General features: G+C 39.4%; 1 protein-coding gene across 2 annotated transcripts in view; it reads right to left on the bottom strand.

Annotated features, from left to right (window-relative positions):
- sema6a (sema domain, transmembrane domain (TM), and cytoplasmic domain, (semaphorin) 6A) overlaps positions 1-24,677 on the bottom strand; it is a 114,748-nt gene that overhangs the window by 32,948 nt on the left and 57,123 nt on the right. For both annotated transcript variants that reach the window (XM_049486014.1, XM_049486015.1), the window contains exons 4-11: positions 16,213-16,273; positions 15,604-15,666; positions 13,778-13,879; positions 7,382-7,472; positions 6,310-6,429; positions 4,638-4,726; positions 2,936-3,153; positions 2,134-2,265 (exon numbers count right to left, since the gene is read on the bottom strand). In XM_049486014.1, the coding sequence (XP_049341971.1) occupies positions 2,134-2,265; positions 2,936-3,153; positions 4,638-4,726; positions 6,310-6,429; positions 7,382-7,472; positions 13,778-13,879; positions 15,604-15,666; positions 16,213-16,273 (876 nt within the window). The remainder of the gene's footprint in view (positions 1-2,133; positions 2,266-2,935; positions 3,154-4,637; positions 4,727-6,309; positions 6,430-7,381; positions 7,473-13,777; positions 13,880-15,603; positions 15,667-16,212; positions 16,274-24,677) is intronic.

Below are 24,677 nucleotides of genomic sequence, written 5' to 3'. Positions count from 1 at the left end.
GAAAAATCACTGGAAATGTTGTATATGTTGCTTTGCAACAAGAGTTTCTGTATATTTGTTCAACTCAAACCACAGCATTCCAATAAAGGAGCTAAAAGAAAAACAGCTTCCTTCAGCAAAGGTTTAGATTTAATAAAGGGGTCCTGTCAGCTTCATTTTATCATAGTCCAATCTATTTGGCATCCATTTACCAATGCGCTGGCTGGCTAAACGTTGTTTTGAATTCACAAGCAACACATGGAGTCTTTTCCTCCCGATTAAAATAGCAAGGTTCAGCAACCATGTAAACCTTCTTAGTGTTAGTACACTCCCGGCATGTAGAGGGAAAATCTAAATTACATAAAAACAGAGCTAGTGTCTTCGCTCTCATTAACACCTGACCTTGTTTCCCGCAAACACGTAATTTTATGCTAATCAGCGCCGCTGATACCCTTGTTGTCCTCGACTTGACGATGAACCATATGGAGGGGCAGAAGCGGCTAGGAATCGTCTTCCCTGGCTCTTTGCTCTTAAAAGGCTTTTTCGGGGGGAAAGCAGCAAGCTTCTTGGTGTGATAATTAGGGGTACGGGGGACAAAGATTGACCAGGCTGGCTGGTGCGTTTGGAAAATTAGTCGGCCATCTGGAAAATGAGCTCATGCCTCATTTGCTGATATGCACTTTCTCTATTTCTCCATCTCTCTCTCTCTCTCTCTCTCTCTCTCTCCCGGCAAGGTAACGTGTTATTCAAAGAGCACTACCCAAGGTGGCCATGATTCATTTATAAGGCATGCATAATGCCTCCCTAAGTCATTTGTAAATATTCATAATTGTGGTCAGAACCATGTTACAGAATCTGAAAGCTGATACTAATTATATCAGAATGAGCCCAAACCGCACAAATGTCATGGAAAAGCCAATTTTGACAAATCTCTGAAAAGGAGTGTGATAAAGCATGTTAAACCAGTTTTAACTATTTAACACTAGTCTAGCCTATATATGAAAACTAAGCTAGAAAACAGTCTGTACTGCTCTCAGTGTACTACCCTTGTAATTTACATCATATACTGTACATCTATTCAACCTACAGAAATGAGTGATAAGTGATAAGGCCAATGAAGCAATGAATAGCTTTTTAAACCAAGCACAGTCCAGCATTTAATACATAATCAACAAAGTAATGCAAATTATGTGGTTACAAGATATTCTATCCAGATCCAGTGATTTGGTATTGGGGCTGGTCCAGGCATATTTTATTTAATCCCAATGCATTTCTCAGTCCTACAATGTTTAAATAGCAGTGTTCAAAGCGGCATTATTGAACATTGGCCAGCTGACAGCAATGTGGAGAATTCTCAGAAGGTAAATAAAACCATTTAGTTGAGAGTCTGAGTGGGGAACTATTTTATAGAGGAGCGTGAAAACATGACCTAAAATCTGAAATTGTACAAACTTTTAGTTTTTGACTGCGGTGAATGATCAGGAATGTCAGTCAGACTGGATTATGAGCTAGAATACACTACACTATGTAAGCATACTATAAAGCAGTAATTAGTAGTAAAAATCTCGTAAAAAAACGAGATAATTAATCCAGAATCCAGTCCCATTATATAAACTGTTTGAGAAAATAAAAAGATTTTACTTCAGTAGTAATTAGTAGCACATTTTACTTCAACTGTTTGGCTGCGTTATTTATACATTATTTATACGGATTAGTATAGATCAGCATTTTTTAGCATTAAGAGACTCGAATAGGATTGGGGGAAAAATTACGTGATGGAAACAAATTTTTTCTCCTAAGTCTAGCTAGGTCAATTGTCCAACTTGCTGTCTCTTTTCCAACTGCTGCTGATGCAGCATCACCAATTAGCATCACATCGCACTTGGAGGAAAGCACGGTGACTTGGTTCTGATACATCAGCTCACAGATGCCTTCTGCTGATCAACATCACCTTTTGGAGTGATTAGAAGAGAGAGCACCATCTACCCACCCAGAGAGACAGAGAGGCCAAATGGCAAGCTGCATAGCCTGGATTCAAACCAACGATTTCCTGATCATAGTGGCAGTGCTTAGCCCACTGGACCACTCAGATCCCCACATCCATAGTAATAACATTTAGCAAGTATATAAAAAAAAAAATCTAAAGATGAATACCTGGGCTTGGGAACTTTCTCCTCGGGCACCGGGGTCCAGGTGGAATCAGGGGACTTCTGCTCTTTGAAACGGCCCGTGAAGGCTGTAGCGATGTCGGCCATGTCATAGGCACAGACGGCTGAGCCTGGAATGCTGCAGCAGAGCCAAGAGACGTACAGTTATTCACCCACAGATAGCCACTACTGTGTACATAACAAAACTCTGAATCACTCATTCTCTTGTGTCCTCTTTACACCAGTCAGTCGAACAGAAACACAGCAGGGGAAGAGGAAACACAAGGACATAATTGTGATAGCAACAGAGATGGGATTCTGGTAACCTCATTGGGCAAAACTGTAAATCTCAGTAATTAGCCAAAAATACTCAGCCTGCGAGGCAGAACTGGCCTGCTGTCAAGGCAGTCGGTCAGAACCAGTGACTAATCCATCCCCATTGTAGAGCTGGAACTTCCAGTCAATAGAAGTTCATTCTCTATGCTTTGATTAACTCTGAATATGGCCCTTACTGAAACCCTCATTGAAATTTCTTAGTTGCTCGGCTGATTTTAATGCCCATTAAGCAGGCTCAATTGCACTGTCACAAGCAATTGGTTTATCTCCTTACACCTCCATAACGTGGGAATTGTAGAATACGGCAGGCTCTAGGCCGGCTCCGCGATTCCAATTTAGATAAAGAAATTAGCTGCTGAGCCTATTCTCCATTCATTATTGATAAATCAAAACTATTTCCCTCAGAAAACGCCGCTCCGTATTACAGGGCCAAAGACCGGTAACGAGAAGGTAACGAGAACCAGCGTAGGTACCTGTTGTACGGCGTGGAGAAGGTTGCCATGACAACATCACGCCCATTAATATGGATGACGTCAGTGACAGCCTGCAGGATGTTGAAGTAGAAGTGCGAGTCTCCGGGGATGGAGCAGTTCAGACGGGCCTTTAAGAAAGACGTCCACTGTTTCTCCAGGACACGCTGTGAACCGCCGCGATCGTTCTTACACACCCGAGCCACTCGGGGGAAAACCACCTAGAAGAGTGGGTAATGCAGACGTGTTCTAATCATTCTAATCAGATATTAGGTCTGCAAATTCAGAAAAATATAATTGTGTTAAAGGTAAAAAGTGTTTTATTAGAAATGCACGTAAGCATTGTGCAACTGTCTGACCTCTCAATTATTTATTGCATTTTTCGCACTATCAATAAACGTCTATAATAAAGTCTATTTTCTGGTCTATTTTCTGATGATTTTTAAGGAAAGGGTTGTAAGTGTGCCTTACAAATGTTACATTTGTTTTAGAAACGAAACAAAATTTTGCCTCTTTTTTCCACCAGAAAAAAAGCAATTGCAAAACTACAATTTTTTAAATATTCATTTAACACTCAACATTTTTAACATCCTTGGTTAAGATTTGTTCACATCCTTAAAAACTTCATTTTTTTCTTTTTTAAATGATGTGGCCTTTTCACTTTTTTAGCTAAAAAAAATTTATAAATCAATCAATTTATGAATTTAAAATATGATGTGTGATTGTTTTTTGCTAAAAAGGGCATAATCAGTAATTAAAACTACCATCCAAAACTTTTATAGTTTAATCTATTAAATTATTTTTAAAAGGAAATCAGGGGAAACGCTGGCAGAGCCAAAAAAAAAAACACATACAAAAGCTGGAATGCACAGATCATTTTTAAACAGATTTTGTTTCCCAAAATCATCTTAAAAATCCCTTAAAAAAACACACTGAACACTCTTTCTATCAGTCAAGATGATCTTAAATCTCAGATGCATTTAGGAAAGTGAGAAAGTTATTGTAAATTAAAATATCCTGAATTATCCTGAATGTGTCAACTTTTTCCCATTTATTATAATGCGAAAATACTGTTAAACCTCTAAATGTGTACCTGTAAATGTAACTCAGAAACCCCCTGTAAACATACAGTATGATGTTAATTACAGTGAAAATGTCTCTACACAGTGTTGTTGGCAAATACATTCTCTACATTTTGGATCGTTCAGAGATCTGGAGCCCTCCAGCACGCCACTTAACCCTGCATTAGCAGAGCAGGATGACTGTAATTATAGTAATCTTTCAACTGCATCCTTACTGTAAGCACTGAGAGCTGTATTCACAGAATGCGAGTCTGCTCCCTACACGGCACCTTGTTAAAGGATACGAATGAGGAACTAGGAATAATAAAATTAAATTTGCTTTACTTTTCTATTACATTCCAATATGCTTCAGCAACAGCCTATAGAGGAAATCAGGGCTATTTTGAGACTTCAGACTGACTATTAAGACAATAACTGCAGAGTTCTCTCTGTTATTTTTAGCTGTGTATCCTGAGTGTTTTCCTATTTTGAAAATGGCCCGACCTTTCCTGAAAGCTCCTTCAGACATTTGAGACACCCACTTCCTGTTTGCTTCCTATTCGTACATCCTGTCTGTGATGGCTAAGGTAGGACTGCACGCTGCATTTTTTTTTTAATCACGAATACCTTTTTTTAATCCTCACCTTTCCCATGCTGTTGTACTCCATGGCGATTTCCCGATAGAAAAAGTAAATGAAGTCTCCGTAATCCACCGCCTGGACAAAATAGGGCTCTGGAAATAAAGAGGATAAGCAATAAGGATAAACAGATACACACTTTGTTCAAAGTCCTCTCTTAACTCTTTTAACAGCTGCTTAAATGATTGCTAGAGCACATTTGAGTCATTATATTTGATTAAAGTCAGCGTTAGTGTGTGTTGTGCTTGTACAATTAGATCAGACACAGCAGTGCTGCTGGTGTTTTTAAAGGGGTACTAAACCTCTTGATTTTTGCTGACTCCACCCTCAGATAAAATTTTTAAAAAGGCTAAAAAATTGTGAGGGGTAGTTTGGGAGTGGCACTGGGTGATGTATGGGTTTAGAAGCAGGGATTGTCTGATCTGCATATTGTACCAAAGTACACATAATCCATGTCTATAGCACAGTTAATCCTGAGAGGACGCTACAGAGGCGAAAATTAGCACAATAAAAAAGACTAGGAAATGTTTATTAATATTTAGGCAGGACTGGTATGTTTCATTACTTTAAAGGAACACATTTCAGCTATTTCATTAATGAAAAAATATTAAATTTAGAGTTTAGTGTTTTTTTTTAAACCATAGTGTTCACTCCCTGTCCACTCTTTCAGAAACTCAGGGGAGCTGAAAAAATAGATAACAAGGATGTAGTCTTTACGTTATACTTGATCTGTGTATGTTAGGCTAAAAAAAAAATCTCTAGTGCTCACTGTGTCTTACAGTAGTATATTCGTTTTTTCAGGTCTCATCCCTAAATCCCTAAACCTCACACATGTGGATTGTTTTTTTTGTGTGAATTTATGTAAAAAAGCATATTTTAGCTTCAATTAAAGGAATTATGTAACTTTATACAAAATATATTTTATTGCTTAATGAAAATAACGCATTAAAAGGGTAAATCTCGAATCAGTAACGAAGGGCATGAAAAATAAAAAGACGGTCCCACTTTATAATAAGTGTCCCTAAGTACTATGTAGTTACACGGTAACAATCCATGTAACTACAGTGTAACTACTGATGAAGTACACATTGTTACAGATTAACTACAGAGGTACAGGTTATGTAATTACACATGTGTATTAAGGATAATTTTGACTTGTGTAAGTACACATGTGTACCAGGGTGTGTGTACTTACATATGTGTAATAGTGTGTGTGTATAAACTTATCCAACAGCTATTGTCTAGTATGTAATTAGGGCTGAGTACACACACATTGTTACACATGTGTAAGTACACTTGCTCTATTAATTACCTTAGTACATATGTGTAATTACATAACCAATACCTCTGTAGTTAATATGTAACAATGTGTACTTTAGTAGTACTTTAGTACACATTAGTAGTTACACTGGATTGTTACCATGTAACTTCATAGTACTTAGGGACACTTATTATTAAGTGGGACCAAAAAGACTAAACTAAGTAAAAGGCTCTCTACAGCTGAAACACTTCATGAGCGAGTGCAAGGCCATGTTTCTGTCAGCAAACTGGATAAGGAGAGGAAATGTCCCTTAACCAAGCCCAAACAACAGTAACTCCTAAAGACAGATACAATCTCTCTCTCTCTCTCTACGCAAAACACATTCATACTTGCTCTCCTGTTCTAGTCACGCCTTACCTTTTAGCCACTTTGAATCGTGCTTTACTGTTCGTAGAGTCGGACTGTCTCCTAGACTGCGATAAATGACAGCGTCGATAGCCAGAAAGTCGGTGACCGTGGCAGAGTACAGCTTTCCATCTGCAAAGAGAAGACGGACGTCTTGTGTTACAAACACTTGCGCAAAGGTTCCACTCTCTGAGAGAACGACCACACAAGAACACACGTAGAGAAAGAGAGGGCTTACAATCCCAAACCAAAACTAAACTAAGCATGATGAAACACCTGGCATTCACAAACAATCGTACATCTACAGACACGCTCAGACGTTCAGACGTTCAAAAGACAAATTACACATATTTAAAAAAACATCACCAACACAGACGAGGCTTAGAGTTAAAGTTAAAGGGAAAAAGTTAATGAGTCACTGCCAAAATGTTTGCTCTGCTTCGGCAAAACAAAGAAAAATATGACTGCAATAAAGCAATTAGCAAAACTGTGAGTATCATTGGGAGTGAATCACTTTTGCAGGCCTCAAATTGGAAGGCTTCACAAGCCACTAATGGAGAGATGACTCATCTGGGTTTTCCATCTTGGGAGTTATTTTTAATCCCTATATTTCGGGGAGGACTCCATCGTATTCTTTTTTTTTTTTTTTTCTAATACCACAATAGTTTCATGTGTTTCCAAACCGGCCACAGGCGAAGGCTGCCAAGCAGTGCGCTCTTCCCAGAAAGAGTGAACCAGCACGAAAGAGAGAAAGAGAGAGAGGGAGAGAGTGAGAGAGAGAGTCTGTGGCAGAATGAGTATCTGCTACCTCACGCTACCTCGCAGCTCCTTTTATTCCTGGCAGGCTTCTTTAGAACGTACAGTACAGGGCCATGTAAAGAATCCACCCGCATTACTGTTTAAAAGCTGCGGCTTTTAAAGCCTGGCACTAATCACCCGCAGCCTTTAAACAGTCTTAAAATAAAGTGCTACATGTGTAGATATTGTATAGACACAATTTAACAATGAATGAATTAGTGAAGCAGTAGTTATTTTTTTTTATTTTACGATTGGCCGTATAAAAACAGTTGTTTCGACGGCTTACCAGCAAACAAGGCAACATTGGCATGCTTGGCATCATATGGGCATCGGGCCATTCCGCTAATCTCCTCTCCAAGGGTGTCCAGGGTGTCTGTCTGGAGAGAAAAAGAGAAAGAAGCGGAGGTCAAAGGTCGGCTTCACTCAATCAGTAGCAGGCAAGCATTACTTCTACATTCAATCACTTTAATTAACTATTTAATTAACTAAACCAAAAAAAAACCCTGAACTTTTGGGAAGATGTAATACATTATGGTTCATTTTTTTAGTTTTTGAAATGGTAAAAAGTGTTACTTTTGTTATTTAGCTGATAAAACAAAGAAAACACAAACAAATTAAGTCTAAAACAAAATGAAACCTCAATGAGGACCATAACAAAGTACAAATCTAACACTGAACATCACTGAACATCATATAACTGGTAACAAAAACAAGAAACTGAGGCCCTGTCCACACAAACCCGGGTATTTTTGAAAACAGAGGTTTTTGTCTAAGTTTTGGCCTTCCGTCCACACGAAAACGGCGATTTCGGTCACTGAAAACGGAGGTTTTCGAAAATGCCTCCGAAGGTAGAGATGTTTGAAAACTCCGCTCCAGCTGAGCCGTGTGGACGGGGGGAAAAGGTCTCTGAAAACACTGATGTCATACAGGGAGTCTGCGCATGTCTGCTTTTCCTTTTCGATCCGTAGGGGACTCTTTTGGGTGCAACAACAGCAAACTCCGGCCGTTTAAAGCATATTTACACCCAGCTGATCCAACTAATGAACTAACTGCCCTCTCTGACCGAACAGCGCGGAATTACCCAGAACCAGCTTTAAACGCTGTAACAGGTTTTATCAGTGTAGCTAAGACGAGTGATAGTGGCGTGTTTGACTGTTCTACACACTACTCTATCAGTATGAGCTTTAATTATACTGCTCCAACACCACCCTGGATATACTGACAGACCAGCTACACCAGCAAACTCAAAATACATCATATACTGTTACTGGAGCTCCTCATCCAACCTGTTTCCTCCCCAACCTCTCTGGATTTTACAAAACCTCAGTTTTTAAAAATCTCAGGCTTCGTGTGGATGGGGTCTGAGGTACAAGAAAACCCAATACTGTTTATTTCCTTCGCTGCTCAGCGCAGACGTGTTCAAACTGTTTGAACAGCAGCGGATAAATAGTGGTAAAATGAGACAACTGCACGGAATCGTTTCACCATTTCAACCATTTCTATGAGAGACAATAAAACAGCATTTCATGATCACTGCTCATGCCGACAGTCATAATACCCTCAGGCTTCTTCACTAGATGTCTGACATTGTTCAAAACATTCTCGAATTGAGGAATTCTGCCAGGAATTCCAGTGCATCACTAAACTGTACAATGTCTGGATGATGATCCAATAGTTCCTATAGTATTATTTCTTATTGCATAGTAACAGACTGTAGTGCTGCATCTGTTTCTATGCATACCTCTATACATTACCCTCCTTTCATCCTGTTTTAATCAATGATCAGGACCCCAGAGGATAGACCACCACAGAGTAGCTGTATTATCTGGATGCTGGTGGTGTGTTAGTAGTGTGTGATGTGTTGGTATGAGTGGATCAGACACAGCAGTGCTGCTAGAGTTTTTAAACACTGTGTCCACACTCACTCTTTACTCTATTTGACATTCCTTTTAAAGTGCAAAGTAGCTGGTCCACCTTGTAGATGTAAAGTCAGAGACTCTTAGAGAAGCTCATCTCTTGCTGCAGAGTTTGTGTTGGTCATCGTCTAGTCCTTCAAGAGTGCTCACAGGACACTATCTACAGGACACAGGCTAAATAACACTGTTACATTACATTTGGCAGATACTTTTGTCCAAAGTGACTTACAATAGTGAAGTACAAAAGGAATAGAAGTTAAAGGTAAAAACATCTTTATATAGGGCCTCAAGGAGGTCAGAGGGAAGTAGTGGGATAGATGAGTGCAGGAGAGGAAGAAGGAAATAAGGTTAGAAGTAGTTAGTGTGTTAGAGGTGTTAGGAGAGTAAGTGCTCTTTGAAGAGCTCTGTCTTCAGGAGTCTATTAAAGATAGTGAGGGATGCTCCGGATCTGGTGGTGGAAGGTAGTTTGTTACACCATTGGGGAACTCTGTATGAGAACAGTCTGGATTGCTTTGTGTGAATGTTTGTTTGGTAAAGCGAGGCGACGTTCATTGGAGAAGCGCAGCGGCCGGGAGGTAGCGTAAGCCTTCAGGAGTAATCAGTGCAGGTAGGAAGGAGCTGTTCTATCATCACCTTGTAGGCGATTGTATGAGCTTTGAATTTGATGGGAGCATCAACTGGTAGCCAGTGGAGCTCAATGAGCAGCGGGTTGACATGAGCCCGTTTTGGTTGGTTGAATACCAGACGTGCTGCTGCATTCTGGATCTGCTGGCTGGATATTTCAGGTAGGTGGTCTATTCTAGGTATTCTGGTATAGCAGTCTATAAACCTGCAGCAGCACCATTGTATCTGATCCAGTCATACCTCACAACACCAGCACAACACACACTACTAACACAGCACCCTCATGACAGTGTCACTGTGTGCATTTCTGAGAATGATTCACCTCCAGAATAATACCTGCTCTGTGGTGGTCCTGTGTTTTTTTTTTTTTTGACTGTTTTTTTTTGAGAATTTAGTGAGAAGAGGAGTAACTATTCAGAGAAACAGATACAGGACTACAGTCTGTAATAAATTATAGAACTACAAATTGCTCTCATATGCTCAGTGAAGCGGATAAAACAGACAATAACTGTTAAAACAATGAGGTGTTTCACTAAATGTATTTACACTTCTGGTCATTTACTGACGGGGATTTAAAATACTAGGCAACTCTGTCAACTCTGAGCAAAATAGAAAGTCTAGATCATATTGCATTTAAAGACACTTTAAAGCACTCTCTGCACATTTTAGTATAGGTTGATTTTCACTTTAAAAATAAGTGTGTTATTTTTAAAAAGCCTTTTCTTGCTCCTCACAAAGGCCGGAGCTTGCCAAGAAGCGCAAGTGCTTACACCACCCTTTTTGGCTTCTAAACAGGTCATTTTGTTTTCTATTTCTTTCTCGCTCGGCAGATAGAGCTATCATCTAGCTTCTGAAAAAGGTCACGCTGAAGTCTCGCCACATGCAGGAGTTCTGCTGGAGGTCTGCTGGAGGATATGAAATATCAGGAGCCGACACCGAGGTCCTAATTAACATTTTTACAAAGGTGTTAGGCTTAAGATGAATAGGAACGCCCGAATTAGGAACACTGCCAGCGGGGACCGTGTAGTTACTGCTCTTTCTCTACACTTCCTTTGCACTAGAACTTCGTGTCTGACATTACATAGCGGTGCGAGCGTAGGTGAGGGCTGTTTCTGCTGTCTCTTTTGATGAGACCGCGGCAACAACCTTTGCTCTCATTAGAGCTGCCTTTCAAGCTACAACAGGGCTATTCTTGCCTTTTCAGTGAGAGAGCAGGAGACTCTATACTCTAGACTCAAATAGTGAACAGATATATGAGGTCAACTCTGGATCAAACAGCATGTGGGGGGTTATAAAAAAAAAAAATTAAAAAAAGGATCCCGTTGTTTCTTTCTGCTATTCCAGCGTCTTGCAGTTTTCCCTTGAAGGAGGACTTTGACTGATACCTTCATTAATTCCATCAAAAGAAGGAATTTCCTAGGAAATCCGAGCACAGCCTGGTGCTTCCTAGTAGACGCGTCGGTAGACGAACGGAAGGTGGAAGGTGTATCATATAACGCTTAAAGGCCCATCATTCATGTGTGTGGTTATAGCTTCCGTAATGCATTAGGGAGGCCTCCCTTTGAAATTGGTTATGGGAACTGTTTTTTTTTTTTTTTTGCGTGGTTTGAGTTGGCCTGGCTTTTAGTCGCTTTACCTGCGCCGCCCCAGCTCCGCCCGGCAACAGGTGATGTAATCAACACCAGCCGTATATCAGGCGGCCGAGAGAGGCAGGCGTTAATACACAAATCTGTGCTTTCCTGCTCTGAGCCTGGGTCGAGGCTGCCAAGGTGTCTGTCTGAGCGATCTCAGGGTGCGCGAGTGTCGGCGCCAAGAGAGCCGCAGATGGGCCCTCGGGAGGGGGAGGTGTGTGTGTGTGTATGTGTGTATGTAGCAGAGCCGTCGTTCAGTAGAACATTTGTACAGTGGACCCCCCTCCTCTGCTCTCTTTCTCTCTTTCTCTTTCTCTCTCTCTATCTCGCTCTCTTTTGCCCGCTCTCTCTCTCTCTCTCTCTTGGAGGCTCTGATTAATGTGGGATGAGTTTGGCCTCAAAACAGAAGCCCTTTTCAGAGCCGTCACACTGGGAGGATGGAAAGGCGGAATGGTGGCCAAGGTGGACACACACAAGCGCCGCCCGACTACGGCCATCGCACAAACGGGCACGCCCATAGGCCTGCCAGGGCCAAAGATCCGCAGGGGGAAAATCTGTGAGCAGCTTCTGCAGCTCCAGGCAAAAAAGCTCTTGAGTCTCTTCTCAACAAGACTTGGAGGACTGTCTTTTTCTTTCTGTTTTCTTTCTTTTTTTTCTTTTTTTTGCAGTGCCAGTTATTACACAGCCCTTTAGACATCGCTCTTTGTTGGAAGAAAGTAAGGATGGATGATATGGCCAAAACTGATATTAAAATACATTTAAAATTTTTGATTGACAGGATAAAATTCAGATCTTTATGTATAGTATAAAAGCCACTGTGAATGGTGTACATACTGTAATGACACACTGACAAAGGTGGGTGAACTAGACAAAATATTATATAACTCTGGAAGGAAATAAGAGACCAATTAAAAATGATGAGTTTCTTTAATTTTACCAAATTAAGAAACCTCTGCTAAATAAGCAAAAGGAAGTTGGATGATCACAAGCCATCAAACCAAGCAGAACTGCTTGACTTTTTGCACCAGGAGTGGCATAAAGTTATCCAAAAGCAGTGTGTAAGACTGGTGGAGGAGAACATGCATGAGATGCATGAAACTGTGATAAAATAACAGGCTTATCACACCAAATATTGATTTCTGAACTCTTAAAACTTTATAAATATGAACTTGTTTCTTTGCATTATTTGAGGTCTGACCTTCAGCCATTTCTCATTTTCAGCAAATAAATGCTCTAAATGACAATTTTTTTATTTGGAATTTGGGAGAAATGTTATCCGTAGTTTATAGAATAAAACAACAATGTTCATTTTACTCAAATATATACCTATAAATAGCAAAAGAAACTGAGAAACTGATTCAGAAAAGTGGTCTCTTAATTTTTTTCCAGAGCTGTATATCACAATATTTAAAGACTTAATCTATAATGACATGTACAGTTGGGTCAGAGTTTTTTAGTATGTTGTATATCCTCCATATGTTTATTAAAGCATATTGTCATCAAAGAGTTTGTTATAGTGTATATTGCGCTGGTATGAGTCGATCAGGTGCAGCAGTGCTGATGGAGTTTTTAAACACTTTGTCCTCTCACTGTCTATTAGACGCTTCTTTCTACAGTAGTTGGTTCACTTTGTAGATGTTAATTCTGCAACAGAAGCCCATCTGCTTCACAAAAAGCATGACAACTACGGTATTCTAACGCTGACATTAATATTACATTACTACTAAGACATTCAGACGAACAATAGCCTCTGTGTTCACTCTCTCTATAGTAAACCCTGTCAAAAGCCTTCAGCCTAGCTTCATGCATGCCTGCGAATCCTGCTAAAATAAATGCACAAGGAAATGAAAGCAGAGTTCAAAGGGCGAGTCTTCCAGACACTAGGCTGAGAAAGGACTCAATGGCAAAAAAAAGACTATTCAACACTTACAAAGAGCAAGGGAGGGTGACGAGAACATCTCAGTGACAACTACAAGCATGTCGACTAAAAATCCAGCACAGAAAAGACGTTCATTACCATTAGCAGCTAATGCGTGCCCTGGGAGAAGGTGAAAAGCATGTGGGGGGAATGCCAGTGGAAACTTCTCTCATGAAAAATGAACAAGGCCCCCAAACCCAAACCCTTTCTCCAGCCGGTGCACTCTTATTCACCATTCCAAAGTTTTCCGCAGAAAGAGAGAACGCAAGCTCTCACATGTTATCTAGCCTAGGACGGCACTCTGTGATAAATCTGTCAAAACAAAAAGACGAACGCATTCACGTTCGACCAATTGTAGCATCAACACAAGAATGGCTAATGCAAACCATCCGTGCCCTGCTGGGGCGTCTCGGCTTTGAGTCAACCCCGCCAGCCCACACCTGCAAATCACTCATGCAGGGGTAATCCATCACTGTCCACGGCTCCTTGTTTTTTGTGCTACAGTATGTCACATTCTTATTGAGCTGTTTGCATTCCAAATCTGCCGCGTATTCTGGGGCTGGGGAGAGAGGTCACAGGGAATGGAGCAATACCTTGTACGTTCGACAGGAAGGGTTGAAAGCGTTCGTTCCGCACACAAACAGGGTGTCATTGTTTTGCTGGAGAAGGACCTTGATGAAATTGTGGCACTCATCCTACATGAAGGGGAAAAAAAAACATGATGAGAAAAAAGAAGAGGAACCACTGAATAAAAACAGCTTAGCACCAGAGCAAGGCAACATATTGATACATTGATTCAACATGCCAGATACTTTCTATTGTAATACAGTGCTGTGGAAAAGTATTTAATTTAAGTTTTTAACCTATAAATGACAGTAAGGGCTTTGAAATCTTTTGAAACACTCAACAAATGTTAGAGCACTATTAAACACAAGATACATTGTTTTTATTATTTTCAATTTCCAAAAAGAATTGTCCAAATTGCAGTTAACTAAGAGTCAAATCAAATTTTAAAATGTATTTGTATGGCCTGATGTTGTCGCAAAGTGGCTTTACATCAATTCGGTAATCAAACAAACAAACAAACAAACAAAAACAAGTAACCCAAGGTAAGCAAGCATAAAGAAAAAACCTTGGGTGGGGGGGTCAAAACTACTTGCAAAAATGAGCATTAAAATCACTTGGTGTTCCGCAATATATATTAAAATGTGAAAACGTCTGAATTTTTCCAGACGTCACATAAGAAATTATCTAACACAAAATTATGTTAATAATGCCGTATGTGTATCAAATATCAGAGTAAAGTAAATGATATCAGTAGCTACAGCATGATGTTTGATGTTTTGAATTTTCTTGCAGTATTTATTGCAGTAATAAAGCCACAAACAGTAAAGCCATTTTTTAAAAGATATAACAAATAAGGTACCACTTTAAAATAAGTCTACCTTTATAAAGGGTTTATAAATTGCAATGGTTTACAATTGGTTTATTTATGGTTACTAATAAGGTTGTAAATGCCTTACACATCATTAATAATCAGTTATAACACATACGTAGAAAGGGCATATGTGGGTTTACTATTTGGCAAACAACAGGTCATTGTTGCCTTTTCTACGTATGTGTTATAACTGATTATTAATTATTTTTAAGGCATTTACAACCTAATAAGTAACCATTAATAAACTAACTGTAAACCATTTATAAACTCTTTATAAAGGTAGTCTTATTTTAAAGTGGTACCCAAAGAACAAATGTTATACAGATGCCATATATGTTACAATGTTATAACTATGATATCGATATGTTACCGTAACACCACACAAGTAATAACTTGAATGTAGTGGGAATAACTGCAAAAACAACTACAAAAACTTTGAAACCATTTTTTTTTTTTAACCCAACTTTTTTTATTATGTGAGGTCACTCGACTTTAATCAGATACACCTGTAGCTTTTTAAACATCAAGGCCCCACCACAGCATCACCACAGAGTTCAAGCCAGGACATAGGAAGCCCAATTATTCAGTTTCTCAGTAGAACTAATATGCAAGAGCAGAGAAAAAACAGTAGAGAAGGAAAAATGCTTTTCACAGCACTGTATGTGTTTTTGCTGGCTATAAATATAAATTGTGCGGCTGTGGCTTTAAAATAGCATTTCAACTCTTGGCCCTTTATCACCCTTTATTTCAGCCCATTAGTTGCAATCTATTAGCAATTACGCCATTACAACTTCCAAATATATAACTCCAGAAACCTTACTCCATTGTATCACATTGCAAAGCCACATTAGTCTGGACCTGAGAGCCTTTATTAGATTTCTGAACATTGAGTTATCCGAACATCCAAACAAGCGCGCCCTTGTGTAACGACATGACAAAAAATAGATAAATGGAAATGAAACATGGAAATTGTGGATGTACCTTATGCTTCCCTTTCATTCTACAAGTGTCCACATCCGCTTGCCTGGACTTCCACGTCATTTTCTGTTGAGAAGAAATCGATGGTGAATCAGCAGTGATCTGCTTAAGCTTTACGCTGAGGATGCCTCAGACATGCTCAGACACGGAGTGCAGCACATTATACTAGATTACGGCCGTCTCTTATTGGCCTGGAGGTCAAACGGAGCTGTCGTACCGTGGGGCCGTGTAAGCTGTAAACCGCATTTACAAACCACCGACTGATTAAACACTGACGCTAAATTGCATCCTTTTGTTAATCAATCTCTCTAACCCCCAGGCCCCCGGATCAATCTCATTGTTTTATTATTCCCCAGCACAGGAGAGAGAAGAGGAGAGTGCTGCCGGCTTAATGAGAGCAGTTACATGCACGCATAAATCTCCAGTTTCCCGTGTTCCTCTTTTTAGGAAAGATGACGCATGGCAATGGCTCTTGATTGGATAATGTGCTTAGCGGGGTCACGGCGCTGGCGCGGCTCCTGCTAGCGTCCCGCTTGGGTTTCAGTGCCGCCAGGTAATTACAGGGGAGTGGAGAATGGTATCTTGCTGGACAGCTCGACAGGGTGTGCTCACCTTGCTGAAAAAGATCTCTTCGCTGTTGGCTGTGTCGATGTCCACTGTATATACGTGATCCCTAGAAAGAACACAGAAATAATTCATTTAGAAGTGGAATTGATGACAGAATGTTTCTATGTAAACTGGGTACCTTTGTTTCTGAAACAAAGGTGTCAATGCTAGTAGCTGCCTTTGCTTCAGAGGAAAACAAAGACATGTAAATACATATGCGGCAACATTTGTGACAATATAATCCAGAGAATAAACTTTTTTTGTGTGGTGTCAGCACTCATCAAAACTCACATTTTAATTTATTTCCAATTAGTTTTCGCAAAAATTAGTTTATGCACTTAAAATATTAAAATTTTCCCCAAAATCTTCAGTTCGCCCTGTAATCCGGTGCGGTGCGCCTTATATATGAATTTTAGCAGTCAGCACTAGCTCTTTTGCAATTCAGAGGTGAGTATTATTAGCCTGTAGTCTGCTGCTAACCCCCAGCTAGCACTGCTGGAGCAGCATTAGCATTAGCCTGCAACCGTGCTAAGTAATAGCTCTTTCGCAGATGAGAGGCGAGTATTATCTGCTTGTAGCCTGTGCATTTACAGTGTTAAAACAAGACACGTGGGACGAACTGCTAGCTAATATCAACCTGGCTTACCGGTTCCTCAGTGTAGCATTGTTGGGTGGCAAAGTGCTAGCAGTTAGCTGCTAATGCTGCTGCACCCAGCCTTAGTGGAAATCTGAAAATCTAAGCTTACTGTAAAAAAAAAAAATACGGAAGCATATATAAACAGTTTTCAGGAGAGAAATCTGTGTAGATTAACATCCAGCTCTTGTTTGACTTTAAAATATATATTTTTTATATTTTGCTTACTTAGATTAGCTTTACTCCACTTAATTTAACCTATCCCCCCACCACCCCCCAGGAGGGAGACCTGATGAAGTAGATGGAAAACATGGCGAAACCCCTGTTCCTTACTAGTGTCGCATAATAAGACTTAATAATATGGTGCGCCTTATGGTGCGAAAATTACGGTAAGTCTAGGGTTTCTTTTTGTATGTGCTTCTAACTAGCATAATTTCTGGAAAAAAAAAGCATAATTCATAACACATACAAACTGTTTTTATTTGCAAACAGCTGTTTTAATACTTCACACATACCAAAAAAAAATCTTGGTTCTTTGGTTCTTGAAGCCATACAAAATACAAATGAATATATACAGTATTACAGAAACTGATCAATTGTTTGGCGATTTGTTTTCCACCAAAAAAGCTCAAAAACTGTCCCAATCTCCCTATTTAACTTGCTACAAACACTTAACACTATAATCTCTTAACTTACATTTAACATAAATTATTACACTGCTTACACTGTTTATGCAAGGTAATACAGTATACATTAGTGTGCAATAGATTTAGGCACCAGTGGAAAATACATTAAAAAAAAAAGTTTTAATTAGCTCAGTTACACACTGATACTATATTAATGCAAAAAACAAATATACAATGAACATCCTGTGTTCATTAAAACATCTCCATAGCTCTCTTTGTGGGAGTCTGGTATTATTTATGGCTGTAATCATATCAACACCAGGTGAGCTGGTGTTGGAATTGAACACACCCACTGCTGCGCTGGTTGGGGGCTTTATTCCGGGACAAATCTGGAGCCAAGCTGTGTTCTTTAAAGTAGTTCGGAACATTTTCAAATACTTTCTTCAAAACAAGATTTTTCTATTACTTTCTAATACTTTTACTGTATTGATGTTTACTCACATTCATTCTAATACAGTCTTATTTCTGAGATAAATAATTTTTAATAATCTACATAAGTGCCTAAAACTTCTGCATAGTTCTCAATGTGGGAAAGGTGAGAGAAGAGGAAGTCTTGGTGGGTGTAGTGTGCCTGTGAAATAACCTTCATTTCTTCTACAAATGTAATCCCAACTGAATTCCAAAGAAAAAAAAAATCTGTGTCCCAAACTTTTGATAGTCAGTGCACTTTCAATTAGAAAATAAAGCCCACTTGTCCCTTTAGACACAGACACATGCTAACAAAGCTTTCAAAGTGCTCCAGCACCCACAAAGCTGCCTTTGTTCCCGGGGAAGGTTGGTCACTGGGGGAGTGCCAAGTCATTCTGTGTTGTTCAGGTCAATTAAGTTCGGTGCTCAAGCACAGGAAATATATACCAACACTCATTAAAATACGAGACAGGAGTTATGCGTTTCGACCGGTTACGCAGCCATCCCCATCGACGTATGGAGCGGATAAACTCGGGGGCGATAAATGACCCTTGCTGAGGCTCCAGTCTCTGTGTACATAACAATATTTGGAGCGTATCACGTTCGCTTCGGGACGAGGACGCGATGGAACCACGCCCGGTGCAGCAAATTGTTTAATTTGTTTGAGATTACTTGCAAATGTGTTTTTAATCAGAGTGCCTTCGCTGACATCTTCAGAGTTCGGTTTAATTATATCTAACAACCTGCGCAGTGGCTTGCGTTCTCATTACCCAAATTTAATAAAGTCTGGAAGAGAAGCCGTTTCTGCAATGAATCCACTCACACAAGTTTCCTGGGGCTTGGCAATCTTCGGCTGGATAAAACTCTTCCGAATTATGTTATCCAAAAGCCTCAGTCAGAGCGGCGTAATTAATCACGCGTGTGTCAAATTTCTAACAGTTTAGAGTCTCTCCTGAATGACACATTGGAAAAAGTCTACATTGGGGGGAAAAAAAAAAAGGTAGACATTCTCGCTCTCCTGTCTGCCTCGTGGTCAAGTCCTGCCTGAATCTGAGCCCAGAAAATTATCATGTTATAAATGCTTTCATTACACGCTGCTCAAAATGATTAGACCTGCTCCGGCAGATCTGGCCACGGTGGTCAGTGATTTCTCTGCGGCTCCTGATATTCATTCCTCCACCGCGCAGCAGCGACGGCTGGCTAAATCATTCTAATGCTAATGAAGAGTAATTGTTCCGCCGCGTATGAGAAACGCGTCCACAAACTCCAAACTTAAATCTCTGTTCGCTTGAAAGTTTAAATGTGGTTCAAGCTTCATGACTTTGCCTAAAAAAAAAAAAATAAAAAAAAAAGAACAGGAAAAAAAGTTGCGGTCTTGTGGTCAAGATCAATGACTCACAACTTCTAGATTACAGAAAGCTAAACCCCATGTGATGCTATATCGTATTTCTGCGGAGCAATTGAGCTCCACTCCTAATGAATTTCAATTAGCACAGGTAAGGTGTCGTCTCAGCTGACTGTCCCCCAGTTCGTTAATGAAATTTCATTCTACCAAATAATTATGACTGCAGAGGACTTGCTTCGAGGCACGCTAACGGTCTGTGAGCCTCGTGACATCTGATCATGAGGTTCAGCAAGGAAATCGACTCCATATGTTACATAATGAACCGTTAAATATAGTAAATATCGCTGGATAAGTGAAAAAAGTACCATTGTGCACTGTGTTGAAAGTACGCCAAATGATAGGAAACACTACACTTTTTAAATGAATCAATAATACTTCAAAATATTGTAAATATTTGATCCTCTGCTTATCTCATATCTTATAATAATCTCAAATATATCTCATGCTAGATTGGAAAAGAACACAGATAAAGACATATGATACTATAGTTCCCTGGCCTGTAGAATGCTGCAATGACCTGTGGTATATGCCTGTGGGGCATCCCACAGTAGATTTAAACGTGATTTCTGCCAAAGTCGCTTGTCTGTTCGTACGGACAATACTAACCAGATGCCAACGCTCACAATCATTACCACCCACTGCACTGTCCACTGTGGATGGTAATGCCTTCTATGAAATAATCCAAGTACACATATGTTGTAGGGGTGGGCAAAATTATATCGTATACAATATATCGTGACACAAAAATATTGTGATATTAAAAATCCATATTGTGATAATAGAGATGTTCTTTAAGTGTATTTTTTGTATAATTGTTTAAGTTTGTAGTTTATATGCATGCACTAAATATTCTGCAATATTTTTGCTACATTATATTATTTTATTCTATATTATTTATTTTGCCACATTATGATTATGCTGTTATACTCTTATACTATATTCCTGAAAATAATTAATTATTTTTCTGTTTTCCTAAATCGCCAAGTATATCGTTATCGCAAAAATACCCTGAAATATCGTGATATTATTTTAGAGCCATATCGCCCACCCCTAATATGTTGCTGTGGACTAAGGGCTGTTAACTACAATTTGAATTGAACTGAATTTTATTTAATTAACTGCCCACACTTAAACTTCAATAATGGAATGTCATGCCACACGGCGTCCAGCACAAATCCACACTTAAACTCACGCCACATTGCTAAAAGCAGGTGTGGGTGTTTCCACACCTGTGAATAATGAATTGCGGAGAAAATGATCTCTCTCAGACTAGGAACATCAGAATCTCTTCTTTCTCCCAGTTTGACATCCTAAAAAATCCATCTCTATGTTCCATGGCCACAATGAAGTGTTCACAACCCACCAACATCCCACCTCCTCTCTTTACCTCCTTCATCTCGTATCTCTCAGTCCTAACTTGTGTCTTGGTATATTCTGACCATAATCCTATTGCTGTTTTGTAAGGAATATGCAAATCTTCTCATTACAGGACAACCAGTTGTTTATTCGTCCAGCCTCTTCCTGTGTTGTGCTAAAGAGGGATGTTGCCTCAAAATATGCAATTTTACATGAAGTTATGCCTTTTTATAAAACATATGGAAAGGAAAGAGCTTTAGCAGCACTCCATGCTGAGAAGAACATTCTGGTTTGAATGGAATAACTCACTTGCTTAAGCAATGATGTAGAAGTAAAAAAAAAAAAAAAAAGCTTGATTCACATTTCGACGCAGTTTAATCTTTATTGCTGGAAGGGCTTTTGGTTGTCGAATCTTGGATATCTTGAATAATTAGATGCATATACACTGCTATATCAGACCACCTCCTGCTACAGCCAATGAGAGTGCAAGAAACAGATTGAGAAAAAAGGCAATGGGGCAGTTTAATAAGACTGTCTTTCTTTTACTTTTTTTTTTTTTGCTGCAAATCAGCTGATAAACACTTTGTATCATCTGCTTCTTACAGACATTCATTCTGGAAGTAAAACAAAACAAACTTCCTTATACATCTTATCAGATATTGTGTGTGTTTTTGTGACAAAGCCTGATTTTGAAGAGCAGTAAGGCTGGCCGTGTGTTCCTCCTGGTGAAAGATCTTGTGTAGTCCGCAAACTCAAATGACTGAAAGATTCCTGATTACAAGACAACACATTATGTAGTTTCAAAGGTTATGTCTTTTAAAAGTAGTGCGATCCTGGAAAAAACTAATCTTTTTGTAGTTTGTAGACAATGTGGTAAGACTTTCTTTGAATGTCATCTCTGTAAGACTCTATAAACATACTCGTAACACATTATAATGCATTCATAAGGCATTATAAACATGGCTATACATATTTATAAAAATGTATAATTCATTATAGCCATGTTTATTATGCATCATGAACTGTGATTATAATGCATTAATAGCTGTGTTTATAACATGTTATACATCAATACCAAGAAACTCTGTATACCAAGTCCCTGCTTGCAGACTTTATCATGACTTAAAAAGCTTCCAACTTATAAACACACTCTCAGTAATCCTATAAGTATATTTTTAACAACTCATAAATTATTCTTGTCTTGAATATAATATTAATTATAGTCAATTATAACGTATTATAACAGGTCTTTGTGTGCTCTAAGTAAAGTGACAGACTTTAATTGTAGGACTAGATTATTAATGATAGAGATATACTATTTTAACATGTATATATATATTATAAGCACAGCTTATAATGTTCATTATGATCACAGGTCATAATGCTTAACAAACACGGCTATCATTGGTTACGAATTTTTATAAACATTTATAGCCATGTTTATAATGTCTTATGAACGCATTGTAATATGTTACGGATGTGGTTATAGCGTCTAATATAGATGATATTCATAGAAAGTGTTACCGACAATGTCTTTAAATACCCATATTGTCTTTTCTTGCTTATTTTAATTAAGCTCTACTTTTAAAAAGAGAACTATTATCCCCAAACGTCTGAAAGATAACTTCTGACAGGTACTACAGCTACAATAACGATGTACAGTGCAGGTCAGGGGTGTCCAAACTTTTTTTGTTGGGGGCCAGAAGGAGAAATATATTTGAAGTCACGGGCCACACTCTGTAATAAAACAAATAATGAAATATACCACTTTAAATAATACTTTTTTCCTGATAATTTCATTTACACACCATTTTACATGACTTACTATCTTTATCTTTGACAGTGTTGCGTAAACTAAGATTTTTCAAATTGATGTTTAATTAATAGTAATAATTAGTAACAATTTCATGATGTCTCTTAATAATAAACTCCTTAATTACGGCAACTTTTAGACTCTTTTTTAGACCCGTTTTTCTGCCCTTTCCGCATTTAGACTCTTTGGCCCGTTTTCTCTGCGCTAGAAATGCGCACTCTCTCCGCTTTTAGACTCTTTGGCCCGTTTTCTCTGCGCTAGAAATGCGCACTCTCTCCGCTTTTAGACTCTTTTGCCCTGTTTTTCTGCGCTAGAAATGCGCCCTCTCTCCCCTTTTAGACTCCTTGGCCCGTATTTCTGCGGTAGAAACGCGTACCCTCCGCTTTTAGACTCTTTTGCCCCGTTTTTCTGCGCTAGAAATGCGCACTCTCTCCGCTTTTAGACTCTTTGGCCCGTTTTTCTGCACTATAAATGCGCGCTCTCTCCGCTTTTAGACTCTTTGGCCCGTATTTCTGCGCTAGAAATGCGCACTCTCTCTGCTTTTAGACTCTTTGGCCCGTTTTTGTGCGCTAGAAATGCGCACTCTCTCCGCTTTTAGACTCTTTGGCCCGTTTTTGTGCGCTAGAAATGCGCACTCTCTCCGCTTTTAGACTCTTTGGCCCGTTTTTCTGCGCTAGAAATGCGCACTTCAAAAAAGGAAACCGGCTGCAAATGGCCCGCGGGCCGTAGTTTGGACACCCCTGGTGCAGGTAATATGATCAATGCCTCTGATCAGCACCAGAACCGTAACCTCTCCACATTCTCCCACACTCTACAGCATCATCTCTGTTCAAACATTCCAGCCACAAGCAAAAAAGATAAGACAGCGGACAGCGATTAGGCAAACATCCTGCTGGCACAATACTGCGGCGGTCACTGTGTAAACATGACTAGTTCAAACACCAGCTGCACCTGAGGCCACGTCAGTTCGAGTCCACGCTTGCCTCCCGCGGCCTCCTGCTCCCCGGCGTTCCCACTAAAAGCGCTGACAACTGCCATGCTTTTAGAAAGTTCAGGGCTTTGACCAGCTGCAGAACAGCAATTGCTGCGATAGACGAGAGTCTTTCACGCTGAGTGACCGAGCACTGGACTAGACTAGACAAGCAAACAAAGGATTTGGGCGCAAACAAAAAAAATTGAGTTCAGCTTTATCTAACTGTCACTTAGTTCTCAGTGCTGGAGGTGATGTAAAACTATGTGTACATATTTAAATGGAATGGAAGTATGAGTTCATGGTAAAAGATCTGATGAATATTAGGGTGTGTTGGGCTTGGGCAGAGCAGAGCAGGCAGAAGAGGACTTGGCCGTCCACCAGCAGAACAGAGAGGCTTTGTGCTGAGGAATGTCGTTTTCATAACACCCCGCTTCTTTCGGGGGTGACTGTGGGCCAGTGCCGGTCCATCTGGTGGCCTTTTGTAAAACAATCTCGCTCTCCGGCGGCATGTGGCGGGGGGGCTTCGTTAGTATGCACCCCGCACCTATCTAAATGCACCCCACCCCCTTCATAACCAAGTCGTGCATGGCTTGCGGATGGTTGTACTCTTTCTCACAGTACGGAAACTATTGTACACTAGTGCTGAAACAACTAGTTCAGAAAACCAAGAACGATTTATATGTTTATTATAAAGAAAAAAAAATATTTTTAATGAAAACTGAGTATTTATTGCGGTCCTCTGCAATGTTACATGTGGTTATAATAAATGGATACAATACACCTCAACTATTGGTGTACTAATATTTAAAAACTGAAAATGTTTGACCAATAATGACAATAATGAAAAAACCCTTTTTTTGCTGCTCAGCTACAAAAAATGATAATTCAAAAATCCCTAACTGTTTGGTCTAAATCATTCTACATTTCATTACATTACAGTGTAGCAGCTGCAGACCACTTTTATGATTAAAACAGCGCTACTGAGGTAAGTTTATGATTAACATTGTACAAGTGTACAAGTGTGCACTTGTTGGTTTGTATGCTTGGATAATTAAAATGTTCATTAAACTTGTTTTAAAATTCATTTTTTTTTGGCAAGAAAGACAAAAATACATTAGGCCTATTTAATTTATGGTGAAAATTGCACATTTACTGAAAATCTGTGAAAAAAATATGTTTGGTATTTGGCCCAATGC

Source organism: Astyanax mexicanus, chromosome 12 (genome assembly GCF_023375975.1).
Source record: "Astyanax mexicanus isolate ESR-SI-001 chromosome 12, AstMex3_surface, whole genome shotgun sequence".
Lineage (NCBI taxonomy): Eukaryota > Metazoa > Chordata > Actinopteri > Characiformes > Acestrorhamphidae > Astyanax > Astyanax mexicanus.
The sequence above is the reverse complement of the archived record's forward strand: the minus strand, read 5'-3'. Positions and strand labels throughout refer to the sequence as shown.